General features: G+C 38.2%; 1 protein-coding gene across 1 annotated transcript in view; it reads right to left on the bottom strand.

Moving 5' to 3' along the window:
- Positions 1-22930, bottom strand: part of LOC114491923 (cyclin-Y-like protein 1) — a 43209-nt gene that overhangs the window by 7507 nt on the left and 12772 nt on the right. Inside the window, exons 3-8 of the mRNA XM_036034431.1 lie at positions 16262-16401; positions 14674-14774; positions 11262-11297; positions 8796-8847; positions 7428-7547; positions 4103-4269 (exon numbers count right to left, since the gene is read on the bottom strand). Coding sequence (XP_035890324.1) covers positions 4103-4269; positions 7428-7547; positions 8796-8847; positions 11262-11297; positions 14674-14774; positions 16262-16401 — 616 coding nt within the window. The remainder of the gene's footprint in view (positions 1-4102; positions 4270-7427; positions 7548-8795; positions 8848-11261; positions 11298-14673; positions 14775-16261; positions 16402-22930) is intronic.

Genomic DNA, 22930 nt, shown 5'->3' with positions numbered 1-22930 from the left:
ATATATGTCCACTCTGATCTTGATTATTTCCTTCCTTCTACTCACCTTGGGCTTTGTTTGTTGTTGTTTTTCTAGTACTTTTAGGTGTGAGTTTAGATTGTTAGTTGATATTTTTCTGTCTTCTTGAGGTAGCTCTGTAATGCTACGAACTTCCCCCTCAGGACTGCTTTTGCTATATCCTATAGGTTTTGGGTTGTTGCATGTTCATTTTTATTTGTTCCAGGTCCTTTTTGATTTCTTCCTGGATCTCATTGGTGACCCATTAATTACTTAATTGATGCGGACCCTGGCTCATTGGGTCCACCACATTGTGGATGAGACACGAGACATTACATGAATTACTGAGTCCTGTGGAGGAAAAGGGTAAGCATGGCTTTTTTCTAGGAGAGCAAAAGCTGCGGCCTCTGCCATGACAGGCCTTTATTTCTTTTTTCCACACATTACATGATGGTCCTCATTTACAATGCACAGGTTCACTTTAGGTGGTTACCTTTTACAGAAAACAAAGGAGCCGATACTGATAATCACATCACAGAGGAAGGATATTTGCACATGAAAAGGGAAAAGTAGTTGAACTGGTTACACTCATCTTTGGAAGGTTTAGCATGGATTTTAGGAAATTACTTTGCAGTAAATGTTTTCTGCTTCAAATCAAGGCGAGGGAGTTTTAGCAAAAGCAAATCTCAAAGCGGCCTAGGTACATTGCAGGCCTGATTCCCCACAGGAGAACCTATCCACGAGCATGGGTCCTGTACATCTCTGAGTGGGAGCTGGGCCCATGCCATGCAGAATGGTCCCCTATACTTAATGACATACTATTAGCCTCCATATATTTGAATATTTTTGAGTTTTTTAATTGAGGTTGATTTCCAGTTTCATACCATTGTGATCCAAGGAAGTGCTTAATATTATTTCTATTTTCTTTAAATTGTTAATACTTATTTTGTCTGACCATGTAGTCAATCATCAAGAATGCTCCAAGTGCACTTGAAAAGAATGTGTATTCTGCAGCTTTGGGATAAAATGTTTTGTAAATATCACTAAAATCCATTTAATTTAGTCTGTCATTTAAGGTCACTTTTTCCTTGTTGAGTTTGTTTTGTCTGGAAGATCTATCCATGGGTAACACCAGGGTGTTAAAACCCTCAACAATGAATCTATTGCTGTTGATGTCTTGCTTAAAGTCCACCAAGATTTTCATGATATATTTAAGTGCTCATATATTGAGTATATATATGTCTATAAGGGTTATTCCTCTTGTAGGTTTTATCCCTTTAATATTTCTTTTTGTCTCTTGTTACAGCCTTTGTTTTGAAGTCTATTTTGTCAGATATATGTGTTGTTACCCCAGTTTTTTTTTGTCTACAATTGCATGGAATATTTCTTTCCATCACTTCACTTTCAGCCTATGCAAATCATTTTTCTGAAGTGGGTCTCTTGTAGAAAGTTTATATATGGGTCATGTTTTCTCATCCATGCAGCTTCCCTATGTCTTTTGATTGGAGCATTTTATCCATTTATATTTAAAGTTACTATTGAAAGGTACTTATACATTGCCATTTTATTCATTTATACCTGTTTTTCTCTCTCTATTTCTTCTTCTTAAAGCAATGTCTTTAAAGTCTCTTTCAATTCTGGTTTGATGTTAATGAACTCCTTTAGCCTTTTTTTGTGTGTGTGGGGGAAGTTCTTTATTTCGCCTTCAATTTTAAATGATGGCCTTGCTGTATAGTCTTGGTTGTAGATACTTGCTTTTCATTATGTTGAATACTTCATGCAAACAAGGCCCTTTGGCTCAAAGTGTTTCTGTTGAGAAATCAGCTGACAAACTTATTGGAACTTCCTTGTAGGTAACTGTTTCTCTCTTGCTGCCTTTAGGATTCTCATTGTTTTCAAACTTTGTCATTTTAATTATGATGTGTTTTGGTGTGGCTCTCTTTGGGTTCATCTTGATTCGGACTCTCTGGGTTTCCTGAACTTGTGTGACTTTTTCTTCACCAGGTTAAGGAAGTTTTCTGTGTTTATTTTCAAACAGCTTTTCTAGCCCTTGCTCACTTTCTTCTCTTTCTGATATCCCTATGATGCTTATAATGTTACATTTCATATTGTCCCTAAGTTCCCTTAAACCATCTTTATTCTTTTTAAGTCTTTTTCTCTTTGTTGCTCCAATTGGATGTTTTTTTTTTCTAGCTTGTCTTCAAACTCACTGATTTGATCCTTTGCTTCATCTAGACTGCTCTTAATTCTTTCTAGTGTGTTCTTCATTTCAAATATTGCATTCTTCATTTCCAACTGATTTTTATTCATAGCTTCTATGTCCTTATTCATGTTGATTTAGTTCCCACTAAGTGCCTTGTAGTTCTCATGAAGTTCCTTGAGCTTCCTTATAACTATTACTTTAAACTCTATGTCTGATAATTTCCTTGCCTCAATTTCATTTAACTCTTTTTCTCTGGGGATTCCTCCTTTTCTTTCATTTGGGGGTTGTTGCTTTCTCTCTTCATTTTAGCTGACTCTTTTTGTTTGTTTCTATGTATTAGATAGATCTGTTCTGATGCCCTGCCTTCACTGAGTAGTCTTATATAGTAGGAGTGTTGTGGGACCCAGTGGTGCAGTCTCCTCAATATCCTGAGCTAGATGCCTGAGGAATGTCCCTGTGTGGGTTATGTGACCTCTCCAGTTGTATTTGGGATGACTGTTGTTGCCCTGTTCATTGGTAGGATATCCCTTCCAGCTGGCTGACTGTGAGGCTCCACCCCAGCCACATTTTGTATGCTGTTGTACCAGTGCTGACAAAACAAAACAAAACAAAATAACACACAAAAAAGAACCAAAACAAGCAAAGAAAGATCCCAATAGCAACAGCAGAATCAATGACAAAAGAGCAACAAATAATAAAAGTACAAAGAAAAATGGAAGAGTAAATGCAAAAAAGAATATGAAAAACCAAAAAAAAGGAAAAGAAAAATTATTATGGGAGGAGGGAAGAAAGAGAAATAATAAGAGAAAGGATAGAAATTGGAAATCATCAAAAAAGAAAGGTAAAGAATAAAAACAATAAGAAGAAGGAAAAATGAGCAAGGAAAGGGAAAAGCAAAATAAGAGCTATGAAAGGAAAAAAAAATAAAGAAAAAGGGAGAAAATAGTTGAAGAAAAGAAAAAAATTATAAAAATGCTATCCAAAAGAAAAAATAATGAAAATTTAAAAAAGAACGAAGTGAAATTCATCACAGCAGAGTTTAGTGCTTGCCTGCTGAGTTCTCCCTTTGGATATGGCTCTGGTTTGTCAGAACCTGGTGTAAGCTAATGCCAGATGCTGTTCCTGTCTAGCCATTGGCAGCCTACTCAAAGGCACAAATGATCCACTGTTTGAGGCTCTCTACTTCAGGCTTGGCTGCATGTGGAATGGGACTTGCTGCACTGCAAGGCTGGATTTTATTAACACAGGGCCCAGAAGGGGGTCAGGAAATGACTGAAGGCACAGTGAGGTCTGCCTCCACAAGCCTCTGTCTGCTAACTCGCTGTCAGTCTTAAACTAGTCTTAGTCTTAGCTGCTGGCTGAACTGGTTCTGAAAGGGCTTCCGGGGAGGATGGGACTCCTGGAGCTCCTGTGGGAGATGCCATTCAGACTTCACAGAAGATGGTAGGTATGTTCCCCCATCCCCGCACCACATGTTGAGTCTGTGCAGATTGTTTTCTGAAACTTGGTGGGGTGGAGCTCCTACTAGGAAAGGGGGTGGGGCCTCCAAAGTCCAGAGTTTGGGCCTGCCAAAAACCAGGAGGGTGTTTCTATGCCATGAAGAAATCTATAGTAAATTTATTCTTAGAAGTGGGCCTGTAAAATGTTTTGCAAAGACCACCAGAGAACTCCATTTAAATTATCATGTAGATTATTACAACAAACACATCAAGACCCAGTAATTAATGTTTAGGAATATGAATTATTATACCAAATGTGGGTAGAAAATGTATATAATTATATGCCTATTTCAGTCCTCTGAATAATATAACCTTTAAAATATTTGTTAATATGTAAATTTTAAAGGGGAAAATAAGGTAATGGAAAATGGTAAGAAAGTTCACCAAAACTGTGAAAACTCACATGTCCTCAACTGTAATGCTCCTGAGGATATTGCAGAAGTCTGCATTCCATATAGCCAGATCGTGTAAATACTTAGAGGCAAGAATAATGGCTCCCAAAACAATTCTTTTCCAGTTGGTGGGACAAATGTCAATCTCAGCATAAATTAAAAGTCTTTCTAAGTAAACCTGCAAAAGGAGAACACTGGTTTTTTATTTAGTTCAGTTTAAGTGTTGTAATAAGAACGGTTAGGGTGACAGATTCCATCTGTGTTTGACATGCCTTTTATTCTTAGGTTCTACAGAGACTCCTTGGCCAGCCAAAGCCAGAGGCTATGTCACAGTTGTAAATCAGATACTTCTACTGCCTACATTGACCATGTGAATTTCCAGCCCAAGTTTTGGTTGCAGGAATCAATGGACATATTAGCAAAAGACTTCCTGAAGAAATGCTATTACCCTGGCACTTGTAAAGGGCAGTGTAAACAGGCCCAGTGTAGATTCACATTGTTCAGTAAATACCTGAGTACCTACCACGTGCAGTATTTCACACCTGGCCAGTAGTTTTGTGGTGATTTTACATAATACTTGAATATGTAATCCCTGGTAATACTGAGCATATTTACATTGTCTTTTTACAGTAACTAGTCCTTTGTGGCACAGGCTGAAGATAAAACCTGGTCTTCAAGAGAACCTCCCATTGGCTGCTGCGTGGTGCAGGACATGCAGTACACACAGGTGTGCCTGAGGCAGGTCTGCAAGACTGTTGGGTGTCCCTGTACTTAGTGCCTTTGTGCGGGACACACATGCATACAGAGGACAGTCCTTTGTATATCCCCTAATTTTCACATCTTCATGATCCTTTCGTGAAATGTATCTCTGTCTTACACAACCTGAAGCTTGGTCAGTTCTGTTGGTATCAAGGTGCTATCAGAGCTGCCAGTCTTTGTGTCCCTGTCACTCCTCTAAACCTGCCAGATAGCTTGTGTGGTTTCATGATTTCTTTCATGTGCATTCATCCCATGATTGCCTCTTTTTGAAGCAAATCCTCCCTGTCTGTTGAAGATTTCCCCCAATATGGATGTGTTCATGTTGTTCCCACCCTACCCCCACAGCCCCTGGAATGCTTCCTCTCATTTTGCTCACAGTAAATGCCCTGATGCTACTTCTCTCCTCCCATTCTCTCTGTAACCCACTTTAGCCTGCCCCCTGCCACTCTCACCTTACTGAAACTACTGTTGCTAAGGTCATCTGTGCCTTTGCACTTACAAACCAGAGTCCTACATCCCAACTCTCCACCCCCAAGCCTTCCCTAATAACAGAAGGGCACTGCCATTTGTCTAGGCACCCGGCCCAAAACCTCTAACTGTGTTAGCCTCTGCAATCTGTTAGCAATTCTTGTTACCTCTACCTGTCACTGGTAATCTGACCACTTTCTGTTCTATTTGTGACCTCTTACCTGTATCACTGGTACTGCCTCCTGAGTTCTCGACTTCTCGTTGGACTCACAGCTACAGACTCTTCTCCCCAAACAGCCAGGATAGCCTCTTAAGAGCACTTCACCACCCTGCTCAATGTCTGCCAAAGGTTTCCCATTAAACGAATAAAAATTTAACTTCTCTCCATTGCCTGCAAACTACATGGCTCTATTAGATAGGGCATTTCCATTTCTGACCAGATCTCTTACATTCTTTCCCTCATTACACACTTCAACCACATCGGCTACACCTCACTGTTCCTGTCTCAGAATCTTGTGCTTGTCCCCTCTGTCCTTTCTCATTTCAGTCAGGTCATAGTTTAAATATTACTTGTGTAGAGAGGCTCTTCCTAATCATACCACCTAAAACAGTAAGCCTCTGTAATCACCTTATCACTTTACCATGCTTTATCTTCCTGGTATTTACTACTACCAGAAATATTCATCCTTTTAAATACACTCATTTAAAAAATACTTATGTCTTCCTCACTAGAATACAAGCTCCACAAAGGCAAAAACTTTATTCAACTTTTTCTTTCCTCTATCCTCAGCACTTAGATCTGTAAGGACGATCAGCACTTAATGGACAAATCCCTAGGAGTGGCTTAGAGTGATGGGGAAACCAGGAAAAGTCAAGATAAGTGAGGCTCAAGAAAGAGAGTGTGGTCAAAAGGCTGAATGCTGCCAAGAACTTGCTCAATCCATAAATACCCAGAGAATACCTACTCTTTGTCACTATTGTATCTTCAATACACTTATTTTTCACATGTTTTCTCTGAATTTGAACAGCTACTCTTAATTCCCTACCTCCAGGTCAGGTTCATGCTCTAATTCCACATATTCAAATGATGACAAGAAATTACCACTCTGCTGTCTTGCAGGTGCATCAAACTTAACTTCTCTACCACATCTCATGCTCTTCCAATGCAGATGCTCTCCTTCCTGTATCACTTAGCTCTGCACATGGAAGTTAGTACTTTTGCTTTTCTCCACTCTTGCTTTTCTCCAGCATGTGCTAAGCACTCCAAATGGCTGGAAGCTCCATGAAAAGGCCTGTGTATGATCCAGTGCCTATTGAGGGGTCTCTATTCAGAAGCACAGGCTGCTTCTCCAAAAATTTAACTGGATACAAAGGAGGAGGCACTGACCTAGGCATTCTTTCCCTCCAGACCATGCAGTTGACTTTACCCTTTAGGACTATCGGAGGGAGGAGTAATACAATCCCAATTACTTCTCACTAGAATAGGACTACATGTTCCAAATGATAAACTCTTACCATAGGAATTCTGTATGGATGACACTAAGGTCAGTGCACTGTTGTAGCTTGGGAGGAAACTAGCAAAGCCTTTTCAAGCACTACTGGCACTACATCCTGGACAGCTTCACAGGCAGACATGAGAGGACAGCAGGGATGAATTAACACCCATCATCCAAGGAACAGAGAACTTAGGGCTATGTTCTCTATCAAGACACACATTAGAACTGCCTAGGGAATACAGCTTGGGGCTCAGCTTAAAACTACACTAAATCAGCCTCTGTCTGAGGACCAGAGGGTTTTGTTATTGCTGCATCCTATGCCTTGTCTGTGTGTATTTTTGTGCATTGTGTGTGCAGGGGTCTCCTGAGGTGGAGGGGGAAAAACCAGAAATCTCTCCTGCTGCCTTTAATAGCAATTGTTTGGTGATAATAAAAGCAAGGACATTTTAAATTATAATAACTATTAAGCTCAAATGTGTGTATTTTAGTTCCTTTGATATGTTTCTCTTAATAAAGGTCTGATGATCATTTCAGGAACCTACTTTTATTTGAAAACTAAGATCATACCCTGTGGACAAGAGAGAAAAGCTGCTTTCTGAAAGAACCGGCTTACCAAAGTCGTTATTGCGTATTCAGCTCTGAGCTGTGTGGCACTGAAGAAAGGACTGATGAACCTGTAAATGAAGTCAGGGTCAGGGTCACGACTGAAGTGCTCCTCTGGAACCATTTCTTGCTGAAAGGAGAAAAAAACGCAATGTAAGTATTCACTGAGGAAAAATCCTTAAGTACTCTTATGATACCAGTATTCTACTTGTGCCCACGTGCCCTGTAAAATAATTTTGATTGGGTGACATGTTTCGTAGTCTTTTAAATATAAACAATGGGACCGTAAAAAACAATAGATTCAATACTACCACTCATTAAAGAAAAGTACAGGCACAACCTCAGAAAATTTATGTTTCTTTCCACCTTCCCCTGTAGACTTCTATCTAAACATAAAACTATTTTAAGGCTCAAAAGCCTTACTGATTGCCACAAACTGTGATCAACTCTGAAGATACATTTTCAGTTTCCTGGAGCCACCAGGCTCCAGAGCTGTGCCGTGCTGTCCTGAACAGTAGTCGCCAGCCACATACTGCTATAGGCTCTGTGACAAAACATCTCAAGAAGTGAATTTGAAAATTTTTCTCATTCTAATTGTTTCGAAGTTTAAATAGCTATTTAATATTCTTCATAGAGATTGTGACATCTATTTGGTTTACTTACAAATATTTATATTATTTGATGCTACTGAAAATGATCTTATAAAAAGAGTCACTTTACCCTGGCCAGGTAGCTCAGTTGGTTATAGCGTCATCTCTATATTCCAGGTTTGTGGGTTTGATCCCCAGTCAGGGCACATACAAGAAACACCCAAAGAATGTGTAAATTACAAGTGGAACAACAAATTGATCTCTCTCTCTCTTTCTCGCTCTCTCTCATCAATAAAAATTTTAAGCCCTGGCTGGCATAGCTCAGTGGATTGAGCTCAGGCTGGGAACCAAAGTGTCCCAGGTTTGATTCCCAGCTAGGGTACATGCCTGGGTTGCAGGCCATAACCCCCAGCAACCGCACATTGATGTTTCTCTCTCTCTCTCTCTCTCTCCCTCCCTCTCTAAAATGAATAAATAAAATCTTAAAAAAAAACTTAAAAAAAATTTTTTAAAAAGATACATTTTGTTTTGGGGGTATGTTTACTCACCTTCACTAATTATACAAAGCTGCAACTCAGTTTTTACTAACATATTTCTTATACAACACTCCTTTTGTAAAATAACTAGCTACAACATGGGGTGGGTAAGAAAACTTAAAGGAAGATCATTTTGACTTCCGGCTGGAGGAAGTCATTTTGTTCTAGTGATTAATTTCAAAGCAAATCAGCATGAACTATAAACACAATTGTATAAGAGAAAAATACAAAATCAATACAACTGACACTTACTGTGAATGGATGTAACCTTTCATCAAAAATATCCTTGGATCTATCTGCATCTCTATAAAATAAGAACATGCATTTAAAAAACTAATTTAGTAATTGCTTATGTCTTAGTAACACATTTGCTAGGAGTAGAGAGAGGGGTGGAGGGAGAAGCTTTACCTTTAACAAAGCCCTTCTACAAATTCTTCTCTTGGATTTTGTGTTTTCTGGCCTCTTTTTACTCGGCACACCAAATTCTGTGAAATCTTTTCTACAATGAGCAGCTAGAGTTGCCTTTATAAGCATTGACCCTCCCTAACAGACAATGTTAGTAAACCAAATATATTTCCACTCCTCTCACCTCACATTGGAATACACGAGAACATTTTACAAAGCAGTAGTGATGGGCAATAATTGACATCAATAGGAGATTCGTATTTTTCCCTACTTTTCTCTTTTATTAGTATCCTATATTATATTCTTGTTTTTAAAGATTTTATTTTTTTTTTAGAGAGAATGGAAGGGAGAGGGGACAGAGAGGGAGAGGAACATCAGTGTACAAGAGAAACACTGATTGGTTTCCTCTCACATGCCCCCAACTGGGGACCTAGCCAGCAACCCAGGCATGTGTCTTGACCGGGAATCGAACTGGCAACCTTTCAGATAGCAGGATGATGTCCAAGCCACTGAACCATACCAGTCAGGGCACTATATTATATTCTTATTGTGTATTTCTTCTTGTCTCTTTTAAATAGTTTGAGTTAAAACTTGCTTTTTTATTTTAAATGTGAAATGTGACCAGTCTTTTTTTTTAAAAGTTCACCACACTAACACCCTTTACTCATTTAAACAGTGGTTCTCCAAGTGTGTTTTGCAGGCCTCTGGTTCCCCTAGACCCTTCCAGGAGGCCCAGGAGGCCAAAACTGTTTTTATAAAAATATTGCAGCATTGCCTCTTTTACACTGACATTTGCAAAGGCTGTGTGAAAGCAAAGGCCAATAAAACTGGTTCTGCGCATGGAATCAAGGCAGCGGTACCACACTGCACTAGCAGTCATTGTATCCCTTAACGCCACTTGTGGCTGAGAAACGAATTCTGCTTTACTTAAGAACATCTTTGATAAAGCAGGAATTAACAATGTAATTAAATTCTACATAATGTTTTATATTCTGAATAAATGCAAAGCAGCATTACGCACTTCTGCATACTGGAATACGGTTGTGTTGAGGAAAGCCATTGGTGACTTAGTTGTGAACAGAACAAGCCACTTTTTCCACAGAATAACATTTTATTTGATAGTACAATTGTCATTCTCTCACAACTGAAAAGCGAGCCTGTCACTTCAGGGGAAATGACTTGAATATTTGTTGCCAATCACACAATTCAAGCTATCAGGCTAAAAATCAAGATTGGGGAAAACTTATATCTTTTTGTGAGCTTGAAAGCTTTTCAATATTTACAGGCTTTCCTGGTAAGACTGGTGGTAATATGATACCAACAAAAGTGAGTTTAAACACTGTACAGAGAAATGTGAACCAATAGTTTCCAAATGACCAATGTATAATATTACTATAAAACTATGTACAAGTAAAAAGATCCATTCAGCAAACAAGATATTTGAATGGATATCAACTTAACAGAGACCTTACTACCAGCTCACAGGTGTGATTTAAAATTCCACTGTAACTAATTTAAGAAACCAGCATTTGTGGACTTTTGGTGAAGTATCAAAAAATATCCACAATTATCTGAAGGCTTTAGAAATACACCCCTTTTCTAACCACAAAGTTATATGAGGTTGGGTCTTCTTCATACTGATTCTTTAAAAAATTATAGAGATGACTGAAGTAATCACAACTGACTGAAGACAGGGTATATATGAGAATCGCTCTCTCCTATTAAACCAGATAATAAGGGATTTGCAAAACTGTGAATGACACAATTTCCACTTAGTTTTTTGTTGTGGAAAATAATTATTTTCTATAACAAGTTTGTTAATACTGTGGTTCCACATCAGGGGTGATTTTTGTCCCCCAGGAAACATTTGGCCATGGTCGGAGACATTCTCTGTTGTCACAATGTGGGATGCGAGAGGGTGCTACTGGCACCTGGTGAGTAGAGGCCAGGGATGCTGCCAAAAGTCCTGTAAGGCACAAGGCAATCGGCCACAATGAAGATTTATCTAGCTCAAAATTTCAACAGTGCTATACAAACCATGTTTTAACACACAATGGACTTATTTTTAAATTCTCAAGCTTTAATTTCTAATACAGTAAATATCAATATCACCCACATAAACAAATACTCTTTGGGATCTTCAATAACTTAAGCATTAAGAGTCTTAAGACAAAAACAAATGATTCACTTCAATAACATAATAAAAGCATTCTATAGCTTACTTCAATAGTGCCTATAGCTATCACCTAACACTAAAGTTTATATTTTGTAAGTTTATTAGCTGGAATAACAAGACAGGTTTTAAAAACTCACCTGTTTTTTATGTGGTAATAGATTGCTAAAGCCAGGCTGTGGAGGGAAAAAAATTGTAACAGTTGATTTTGTTAGGTCTGAAGACAGTCTTTACAGGGGGCTGTGGTGGGGGGAGACCTTCCTAGCTGCCCAGTGGCTATGAAATCCTAATTCAGGGCAGTATCACACAGGCACTTTTTGCATTGTTGTAGCTCTTTGTCTTTTAGCAAAATTAGGAAAACTAAAATGCTGGGTAATATGTTTACAGAAGACATGTTTTAGTTGGTTTTCATGTTATTACATGTTTCCCCTGTCATCTGTCCTTCTACCCACACAACCTTTTGTCTGGTGCAAGTTATACCTATCTGTACACTTGCTTGAATTTAATCCGTACAGTAGTTTTTCCCATTTTCTATCATTTCCGTAAAGGTAAGTAAATGCTCTATACCAAATAACACCATTTAAGATCACTGTTACATAATTATTAGAAAATTTAATAGGAAATATAAGAACCCACAAAAATCAATAGGTCTAACACTCCTAAAATAAGTAGTGCTAACAATGTAGCATGATAGTACACGGTGTGATATTAATAACATGTATTTCCAGTAAGTTTAAATAAAATTTTCATGAACAGATGTAAGTCCTCCAATACTATGTAAATTACTGGATTACTTATTCACAGATGCTGCGTAATATGCAACAAATGGATATAGTTAAGTTATAGGTTAAGTCTAGGTTATATGCTTCTCCTCTTTGCCCTTAGTATCTATTATAAAATGAAGCTCAAAATAATTGAAGGAAAGCAAACCTGAATTTGATAACTAGGTCTGTAGAATATTAGCACTTGTGAAAAGGCTTACGCTATTGTTAGCAACAAAGACAAATATTTTTATAGTGCTTCAAACAGTTTCATCTTCAAACCTATTTTAAAATCACAGAATTTGAAGCATAGAAGCTGAAAAGGACAAATGAACTTTCGGTAACATTTAATTCAACAACCCATTTTACAGATATGGTAACCAAGGTTTAGAAGTGACGTGCTCTAGGTCTGCCAATCGTGAGAAGCATCTTTCTGTCTCCGACACTCTAACTTGGCAGTTGTCCCAATCTTGGCTGTACATTGGGATGATCAAAGGAGCCTTAACAACTGCCTGGCTTCCACCTTTAGGTGATCTGATTTAACTGGTGATGGGTATGATTTGGGATTGTTTTTAAAGCTTCTCTCGGGTGACTGCAATATGCAGCAAAGTTTGAGAACACATGAACTAGGGTTGAAATCAAAATCACCCTGGATGGTTTTCTCAATGTAATTATGCCTCTCATCCTTCCTCAGCTTATCAAAAGCCTGTGAGAGTGAGACAGTGTGTTGGGGGAGGGGAAATGGAATGCATGTGGTTAGAGGCATATATTTTGAAAAAAGTTGTATAAGCGATTCTAATAAGGCTCACCCAGCCCACTAAGAAAAATGCACTACTACCCCATAATAAACACTTTTTCAAAGCCATTCTGAAAAGCCAATTAGCTCAATTAATTTTCTCAGTAAACCTTTATTTTACCAATCAATAGTAAGTGTACTGAATGAGCATTTTCAACATTTAATGACAGCAAATTAAACTTATTCTACTTCCAAATATTAGACTAATGTAAAGATAAGAAACATAAAAACTACTTGTATGAGCAAGGTTACTTTTTAAAACTACTTTTGGATTATATACTGTAACACTGGAACCTTTGAATTCAAAAAAAGCTATGGAATTCAGGCAAAATCAAGGAGGTTTTTACTCATGGATTTCATGTCCTGGCTGAATAAAAACATCCGGTGATTATGTGATAGGTGCCAAGCTCAGGACTTGGGAGAGAGAAGGGGCTCAATTTTTGCTGAAACACAGTCTGATCTCAACTACTGTTGTGAGTGGGAGAAGAAAGTTACTTTATTATGATTGTAAACTTGCTATTTTTAATTAAAGTAGAAGTTATTGATAATTTAATTAGCAAAAAACGCTGGTACAATGGAAACAAAATTAAGTTTATAAGCAAATTATGTTTTTAAGACTGAAAAATAAAATTTAGGAATGAGAATATTAATATTTTAAAGAAGCATTTCCCAAACTGTGTTCTGAAAAATCAGCACTCGTATCCCAGAGAGACATCAGCAATGCTCCTTGGATGATCCCAGCAGGATTCAGGAAGCTCTATGTCATATTTTGGTTTTATTTTGCTCTTAAATAAGCTTGAAAGTTTCATCTTAGGGTGTTTTTAAAGCCCATCTTCAATCTCTCACTTTTTTTCTGCTGTGATTTTCTTATATATGGACTGATATAGTATCTTGGATATATATGTATATGTCTATACATATATAATGAAATTTAATGTCTATTAAATTAAAACCTTAGTTGAACAAATTTTATCCATAAAAAATTAACTTGAAAAGTTGTTCCTTAAGGCTGGTTTGATACATTTTTTTGGAAGAATTGAATTTTAATATAGAAATAGTGTAGAGAAAAAATGTACCATGGGGGAAATCTGACAAAATCCAATTAAATTTAAATGCAGATACACTCTGATGCCAGTAGGGGACAAGCTGTTCCTTCTTCCAAGAGTAGCCTATAAAGTAGCACACATTAATAAATGAGTCGATCAAAAAACTATGGTACATTTACACAATGGAATTCTATGCAGCAGAAAGAAAGAAGGAGCTCCTATCCTTTGTGACAGCATGGATGGAACTGGAGAGCATTATGCTAAGTGAAATAAGTGAGGTGGTGAAAGACAAGTACCATATGATGTTACCTATAAGTGGAACCTAATCAACAAAACAAACAAGTGAGTAAAAGAGAACAGCTGGCATGGAAATAAAGAACAAACTGAGAGTGACCAGAAGGGAGGGATGAATAAAGGGGAAGAGTCAAGTCAAGGAACATGTATAAAGGTCCCATGGACGAAGACAACAGGAAAGGGGGAGGACTGAATGTGGAAAGTGGGGGGGTGGGTAGGGCAGGTGAGAGTAATGGGGGAAAATGGGGACAACCATAACTGAACAACAATATTTTTTTTAAAAGAGAAAAAAGTAGTACACTTTGTTTTAGGCCTGAACCTCATAAAGAAATGTTTTCTAGAAACATTCAATAAAAAGTATCTCTCCTTTCATTGTGTTCAACAATGTCTCAAAAACAGTAATGCGTGAAATAAAGATAAATACTTTTGGGGGGAATTTTTTATTTGCCAGCTGGCTTTCCTTTCTTCCATCTACTCTAAGAGTAAAATGGAAATTGGAAATTCATGTTTAGGCCCTTGAAATCAATATATGATTGACATCATTTTCTTAACCTGATCACTGAAAAGGACAATGAATGACTAAAATTACATATGGACAGGATGCTCTTAGCATGGGGGTTTGTTAGTGAGCCCCGGGCAACTTACTTGCACTCACCATTGTACAGTGATTCCAAGGTTAGGCTGGCAAATTGTGCTGTCATCTAAAAATATTGTTGAGCACGAGCTGTACTTTTCAGTAAGGTGACTTAGAGGTACCTGAAGGAAAAGAGAAATGTGTTTTTAAATGTTACAGTAAGTTAAACTTATAGAATTGTGGGTTTTTTCTTCTTGGTTAAAATGCCAATCAATTAGGCATTAAGATTTTTCTTATATTCCTTGAACAGCTTTAGTGTGATAACAGGTACAGCTCTATGGGGAACCCATTAAATACTCCAACTTCCACAGATGAGATTGAGGATTGGGTTATAAAATGATACCTATAATCAAACGTGGCAAACACTTATGATAAATTCCCTTTATAATAATGTAAAACATTTAGAATAAGATTTCAGGGCTTTTCTTAAGAAATGAAAAGAAGCTGAGATTTCTATTTTTTCTATTTATTACATTAAAACATAATGCCTTATGTAATATTGAAGCAAGAGCATTTTTATTGAAGTAAATGAAAGCCAACTCTAAATGTCAGTTCAGGAGTCAGCATGATGAAACAAATGGTCCTGAGGAGGAGGGGTGTGTGTGCTATGCTGGGGCTGCCCGATGGCTGATGAGCTGGGGGCCCCGAGGCCTCTTTGGGCATCAGTTTCCTCATCTAGAAGATGAAGAAGTATTGTTTTAAGATCCTTTCACATCTAAAAAACAGATCAGACAACTCTGAGAATTTAATTCCCACTTCATGTTTAAGTAAGACTATCAGTGCATTACTCAAATGAGAACCTCAGAGAATACTTTCCACTCATTTCTAAGTGTTAATTCTATTCTCTAAGTTACTTGACACCAATCAGGACCCCACCTTGCCTCATGCTGCTCTGCCTACAAGGCCTTTCTATTCCTCCTTTTCCCAGCTAACTGAAGTCCCTCCCCGCATCTACCTCCTGGACACCTCTGCCAGCAGCCACTTACCCAAGTTTCTCAATTATAAGAGAAAGTTTATTTAGAAAGTTACAGAGGTAGAAAAAGTGAACCAGCTTGGTTGTGTGGACTCAGGAAAAAAAGCACAGAGGCAAAGGAAAGGCCTTTGAAACTTAGGAGAAAGAAACCAAGGATATATATGCCTGAGGGAAGTAGAGAGCGAAAAGTGTGGGCACTCTCCAAAGACAAGTATGCCTAAGAAGAGGGCGGGGAAGGCCACAGATATGAGAGAGAGGGAGAAAGAGAGAGAGAGTAAGAGAGAGAGTGAGAGTGCGAGCGCGCGCTGGGTCCTTCGTCTTAAGGGTTTTTAAAGGCAGAAATTCTAGGGATGTCTCAGGGTAGGATCTCAAGAGAATGTTCATCAGCTTTTCAGGTGTGTCCCCTCAGAGTCACAGTCTCCACTGATTGATTGGTGTCAGGGCAGGGGTCATTAGTCATTGCAGCTGGTCCTGATGTCAGTCATGGTGTCACCTCACCTGGTTTTGCTGCTTTTCTGAGCCTGGAGCTGAAACGCAACTGAAGCCTAGATGTTATCTCTAGTTTGACCAAAACTCTGTCTCTGTGGCCAACAGACTACGGCTTTGTTCCTAAGGTTAATTGATGCAGGCCAGAACCTCATTCTCCTGAGGGCTTAATGCCTGAGGGAGTGGTGGTGCAAGGGCCTGTGTGGGAGTCCTGTGAGGCTGTTCTCTGGCCCCCTTGTTCCTCCTCTGAGGGGGTCGATATGCCAGGGGAGGAGAGTTCAGAGGACAGTCTGAACCACATGGCCAGTGATATGAAAGGTTAAGGGGTCTAAACCACATGAGCAGCAATCTGCTAGGGGAGTAAATGTCACTGTGGAGGCAAGGTGCCACCTTATAATACTTGGTTTTCCAACTTTGCCTATTGCTTGGTACCCAGGGCTTTCCACCCTGGTGACTTTCCATAGTTGGCCTATTGTTTCTACTCTGTTCATGTCTGTCTGTCTACTCTGTCAGTTCTGTTGCATTTTTATAGACTAATTCAGATAAGCCTTCCCTCCCTCATGTTAATATATAATAGCTTTCATCATGCTAGCATACTTTCCCATCAGTATCCCCCACAAATACACAAAAGTTAGGACAGGAAGAAAATCAAGCCAGTTGATATCTTTTAAAATGCAGAGCATTTAAAAATTGCCAGTAACCAATAATCAGAAATACCTTTATATTATATAAAACACCATTTTTCCTGTTCCATAAGTTTACTTCAAAGCCACTTATTCTTCATTAATCAAAAGTTCCAGATGGCATATTTTTTTAAAAGAATCACTATTTGGAGGAATAAATGTTCCTTCAAGCTAGAAATGTTTAATTATAGCTAAAAATCTAATATGTTCCCTAAGCTATGCAGTTAACATGCAGTTTGCTTTTGGGACCTCAAAAACAACTATAAGAACAACAAAACCCAAATATAGTATAAAATATAAAAATTCATTCAAATACTTTTATTCTAAATGGAAGATTACCTTTTAAGATCACTACTATGAAGGTATAATATGGCGTGTAATATGCCACAATAAAGTCAGTTATGAGCAGAAACCTGTATACGAGGTAGTAATAAGAATAGATAAAAATGTAGACTAGTTGGTAAAGCTTTGGATAATCTATGCCCCCGTTTTCCTCTATTTAAATTTTTTTTCTATTATGAATGCATACTGATTTGTCTTTGAAAATACTAGTCCTAAAACATTAACAAATTTTAATTAGACATGGCTCACAGCCCTATAGAGGCTCATTCAGTAAATCAACAACTCAGAGTCTGCTGGCTCTAAGAAACCAACCAAGAAACACGGAGCACTTTGCCATCATTTCAGGCCTACCCCTAACTATTCAAAATTTTCAGTACTAAGCACTTATTATCCTATGGTGTCCAACTTTTTGGTGTGTCTGTGCCACAATGGAAGAAGAAGAGTTGTCTTGGGCCACAAATTAAATACAATGTGACACGTAATCACAAAAAATATCATAATGTTTTAAGTAAATTTATGATATTGTGTTGGGATGCATTGATAGCCATCCTGGGCCACAGGCAACCCACAGGCCACAGGTGGGGCACCCCTGACAGAATTAAGCTTCCTAGCAAAGCCTGGATATATTGGCTATCAGACGGCTAATTTCCCCTCATTTTGCTTAAAAATTTAAGACAATTTTTCCTTATGGTTAAAGCCTTACTATCACTGGCTTACAACCTCAATAAATTACACTGACAAACATAAAGATAAAAAGTGCAAATACCAAAAAACAATCGAAGAGCAAAATACTATTGAAAATTTAGTGTTAATAGGTATTTCAGTAGGTCACTAGAATAGACAGGGACAAAAGTATCCCACTATATCTTCTTTCATTCATTCAGCACTAGTGACAGAATAGAGGGACTTTTACAGTCTTCACAAGAAAGGGAGGGGGTTACTTAGTGGGCTTCAAGTTTAACAGCAAAGACCAGAAAAAAAATCATACCTATAAACTTCCTAAGTGACACCCCAAACCTTACTATCAAGTCAAGCACTTGTAGAAATTGTGCCCCCACTTACTGTGCTTATTAAAAAATAAATCTGAAAGTTATTGTTTTCCATCTACTTTTTCATAAGACCAGTTTTGGATATTTTCAGAATTAATGACTTTTAATTAACTTTAAATTTTCTAATACTTTATACATTAATGAAAATGTTCTATGTTGCAAGTAAATGGGACAATATGGCACAGTGCATGGTCTGAATAGAATTCTTAATCAAGGCTTTAGTAGAAAAGTGTAGTATGCTAACTATAGGTATAACCAAAAATATTCTCTGAATTAATATCTTTAATTTTATTGAATTGAAGTTTTAAACTTTGATTTCCTTTAAATATAGGTTCTAAATTTCAGTTAAACATGGTGGACTGACAAATCTATTTCCTCTCCCCTCATTTGCAGAGATATCTCACTAGAATTAAAGGCATAAAAAAAGCTACACTGTATAGGATACACAGCACATGATTTTTAATGTTTGAAAATTGAAGACTGAAAAAGCTTAAGGGGATTAGGACTGAGGGTGGTCAGTGGGGGTCTGGGTCAGGGGAAAGTGGTGGTAGGAAAGTGGAGACAACTATACTTGAACAACAATAAAAAAAAGAAAGGAAGTTGAAGGCTAAAAAAAGGAGTGGTTACTGACAAGGCAGAAGAAAGGACAGGAAGCACAACCTTGGTGCCTAAAGAGAGTGTCTTGGCACTTTTCTTACAGGAGTAAGAAAACAAGTTTGTCTTACAGAACCCAAGGCAGGCTCAGAATCTAGCCCCCAAATCCTTGTAATGAAGCCCTGTCAGTTTACTAAAGTTCTGCTCACTCCTAGTTCTTTCAATTTGATATGAAAATATAGGCAGGGACCACCACACATCTGAGGGAAGCCAATAAGTAAGAGAGATCAAAACAGAATAGCTATTGTCAACAAGGCAAGTTATAGCAAGGAACCCTTATTCACTGCTGGTGGGAGTATAACCTGGTACAGCCACCACAGAAAACAGTATGGAGTTTTTTCAAAAAATTAATAGAAATACTATATGATCCAGAAATCTCTCTTCTGGGTATCTACCTGAAAAATTTGAAAACATTTATTTGTAAAGATATTTGCATTCCTATATTCATTGCAGCATTATCCATGGTGGCCAGCACATGGAAATAACCAAGGTTTCCTTCGATAGATGGATAAAAAAGATGTGGTACATATATACAATGGACTACTACTCAGCCATAAGAAAAGATGAAATACTGCCATTTGCAACAACATGGATGGACCCTGTGAGTATTATGCTAAGCAAAATAAGTCAGTCAGGAAAGCTAACAGCCACGTGATTTCACTCATATGTGGGATATAAAGGAAAACCACAGACACAGACAACAGTATAGTTGTTACCAGAGGAAAGGATGTGGGGGGTTAGTAAAAAGCAAAAGGGGCCAAATATATGGTGACAGGGGATGATTTGACTTGGGGTGGTGGGCACACAATGCTATATACAGATCATGTATCATAGAAACATACACTTGAAACCTACATAATCTTAGAGGTGTCATCTCAGTAAATTTAATTTAAAAATATGGCTTCTGTTCAAGATGGTGGTGTAGGCAGAAATAGCTCACCTCTTTGTAAAACCACATCAAAATTACAACTAAACTATAGAAGAACAACCATGCAGAATCATCAGAAATTGAGTTGATTGGAAGTCTGACAACTATGGAATTAAAGAAACTGCATCCATCCAGACTGGTAGGAGGGGTGCTGACATGGGATGGGCTGGTCCGTCCCCATGTGTTGTGGATAAAAATTTGGGAGGGATATCTCAGGAGCAAAGATTCCTAACCCCATACCAAGCCTCCAGCACAGGGTTCCAATGCAAGGAACATAAGTCCCCACAACTTCTGGCTGCAAAAACAAGCAGGAATTGAGTCAGTAGAAGAAACTGGAATCCCAAGCAGTTCCTCTTAAAGAACCCACACATGGACTCACTTACTGAGACTCAATCCCTCTGATCTCCAGGAACAGAGTAGCAGTTTGAAAGGTGCCAGAGGTATACAGGAAGAAACTAAAATGTCTGGGATCAAAGTGAGCAGAGGCCATTGTCTCTTTTCTAAACCCGCCCCCACAGAGCTGGCAAGCTGGTGCCATACCTGAGACTCCATCAACCTGTCTAATACTGTTTGCCCCTGTCTGGAGATCTCCAGAGATTCTGCCCCACTCAACTTATGGGCCCACCCAAGCTGCTTTTCACAATTCCCTAAATCCTCAAACAAGCAACATCTGGCCTCAGTGACCTGCAGGCCCAGCACTAGTGGCAGCCAACCTAGTTCACAGCTTGTCTTCACCTGGGAATCTTCAAGCTCAGTACAAGTACCAGGCATCTCACATTGCTTTATAGCTCAGGAAGGGCAGCCCACGCAAAACACAGGCAGCCGCTGACCTTGGTCTGTACCAACAGAGAAACCCCATGGCCAATGCACTCCGTGGACAGCTACAGACCATGTGGGAGCACCACCCACCACCCTGCACCTGAACAGCTAATCTACCATGGAAAGCGGAGGTTTGTGGTCAGTGGTCACAGCCAGTCCTTGCAGCTAACTGGCCTGGATAAATCCCTCCCACTGATCTGCCAACAGCAACCAAGTCTCAATTATAAGAGGAGGGTGTACTCAGCCCACACAAAGGGCACACCTTGAGTACTCAGCTTGGGTGATAGGGGAAGTTATGGCACTGGACCCTACAGGGCACCTACTATATTAGGCCACACTATTAAGACATGGAGTTAAAGCAGCTCTACCTAATACATAGAAACAAACACAGGGAGGCACCAAAATGAGACAAAGAAAGATGGCTCAAATGAAAAAACAGATCAAAACTCCTGAAAAAGAGCTAAATGAAATGGAGATGAGCAATCTATCAAATGCAGAATTCAAAACACTGTTTATAAAGATGCTCAAGGAACTTAGTGAGAACCTCAGCAACATAAAAAAGATCCAGTCAGAAATGAAAGATACACTTCATTGAAATAAAGAATAATTAAAATAAAGAACAATTTACAGGAAAACAACAGTAGAGTGGATGAAGCCAAGAATCAAATCAATGATTTGGAACTTAAGGAAGCAGAAAACAACCAATCAGAACATCAAGAAGAAAAAAGAATCCCCCAAAATGAGGATAGTATTTTCAAAAGCAGCCTCTGAGACTTCAACAGTTACATTTGCACTATGGGGGTACCAGAAGGAGAAGAAAAAGAGCAAGAAATTGGAAATCTATTTGAAAAAATAATGAAAGAAAACTTCCCTAATATGGTGAAGGAAATAGACATGTAAGTCTAGAAAGCACAGAGTCCCAAACAAGATGATGCAAAGAGGCCCACTCCAAGACACATCATAATTAAAATGATAAAGATAAAGAGGGAATCTTAAAAGTAGCAAGAGAAAACAAGTTAGTTTCTTAGAGGTGAGCTCCCATAAGACTGACAGTTGATTTCTCAAAAGAAACTTTGCAGGCTAGAAGGGATTGATAAGAAATATTCAAAGTCATGAAAAGCTGGGACCTACATCCAAGATAGCCCTACCCTGCAAAGATATCACTTAGAATTGAAGGGCAGATAAAGAACTTCCCAGACAAGAAAAAAACGAAAGGGGTTCATCATCACCAAACCACTATTATATGAAATGTTATATGAAATGACTTATTTAAGAAAAAGAAGAAAATCAAAGCTAGGAACAATAAAATGACAATAAATACAAATTTATTAACAATTGAATCTGAAAAACAAACTAAGCAAACAAGAAGAACAGAGACAGAATCATGGGTTCAGAGAGTGTTTTGATAGTTGCCAGATGGGAGAAGGGTGTGGAGGAGAGTGGGTGAAGCAGTGAGGAGATAAAGAAGTACAAACAAGTAGTTATAGAATTGCCATGGGGATATAAAGTACACTATAGGACATGGAGTAGCCAAAGAACTTATGCATATGACCATGGACTTGAACTATGGCAGCGGGATTGCCTGAGGGAGCTGGGTGTGCTGGGTGGAAGGGGGCAAAGGGGAAAATATCAAGACAACTGTAATAGCATAATCAATACAATACAATTTTAAAAAATGAAAAAAAACACACAAAAATCTGAACTCATAAAAAAGTGAAAATATTTCCTAAAATCTGTGTGTTAAGAACATCACATTTTTTTAGTGATTACTTTAATAGAGCAACTTAGAACCTATGGTATTAGGAAACGAATTGCCCTATGGGCGGGGGAACTACAGCATAAAAAAGAAAAGAAAGTTAATGGGAGTTATAAAATTCAGGAACAAATAAAAACTTAAAAATAAATCCTAACCTCAGAAAGGCAAAAAATGCATTGGTAAAAGGGTGAAATGCTATTCAAGAGAATGACAGAATATAAGAGAACACTATAAATTAAAAACAAAATAGAGAAAACAAAGAATTATAGAAGGGTTGGAGCATAAAGTCAATGAAATATCCAGGAAGTAGAAAAAGACAAAAGGGAAAATAAGAGGGGGAAAAATTAGAGATCCATGCAGGAAAACTTGTCTAAGAATTCCAACTTTTGAGTAATAGGAATACTAGAAAAAAGAAGGAATAGAGAAAATATCAAAGAAACAAAAATATTTTTCAGTAAGATCTGCAGCCTTTGTTTTTTTTTAAACCCTGACACCAGGACATTTTTTTCATTGCTTTTAGAGAGAGAGAAGTGAGAAGAAAGGACAGGAAAGAGGGAAACATCAGTGTGAGAGAGAAATATCAACTAG

The sequence above is a fragment of the Phyllostomus discolor genome, chromosome 1 (genome assembly GCF_004126475.2).
Source record: "Phyllostomus discolor isolate MPI-MPIP mPhyDis1 chromosome 1, mPhyDis1.pri.v3, whole genome shotgun sequence".
NCBI classification, from domain to species: Eukaryota; Metazoa; Chordata; class Mammalia; order Chiroptera; family Phyllostomidae; genus Phyllostomus; species Phyllostomus discolor.
This window is presented reverse-complemented; position numbering and strand designations above follow the sequence as displayed.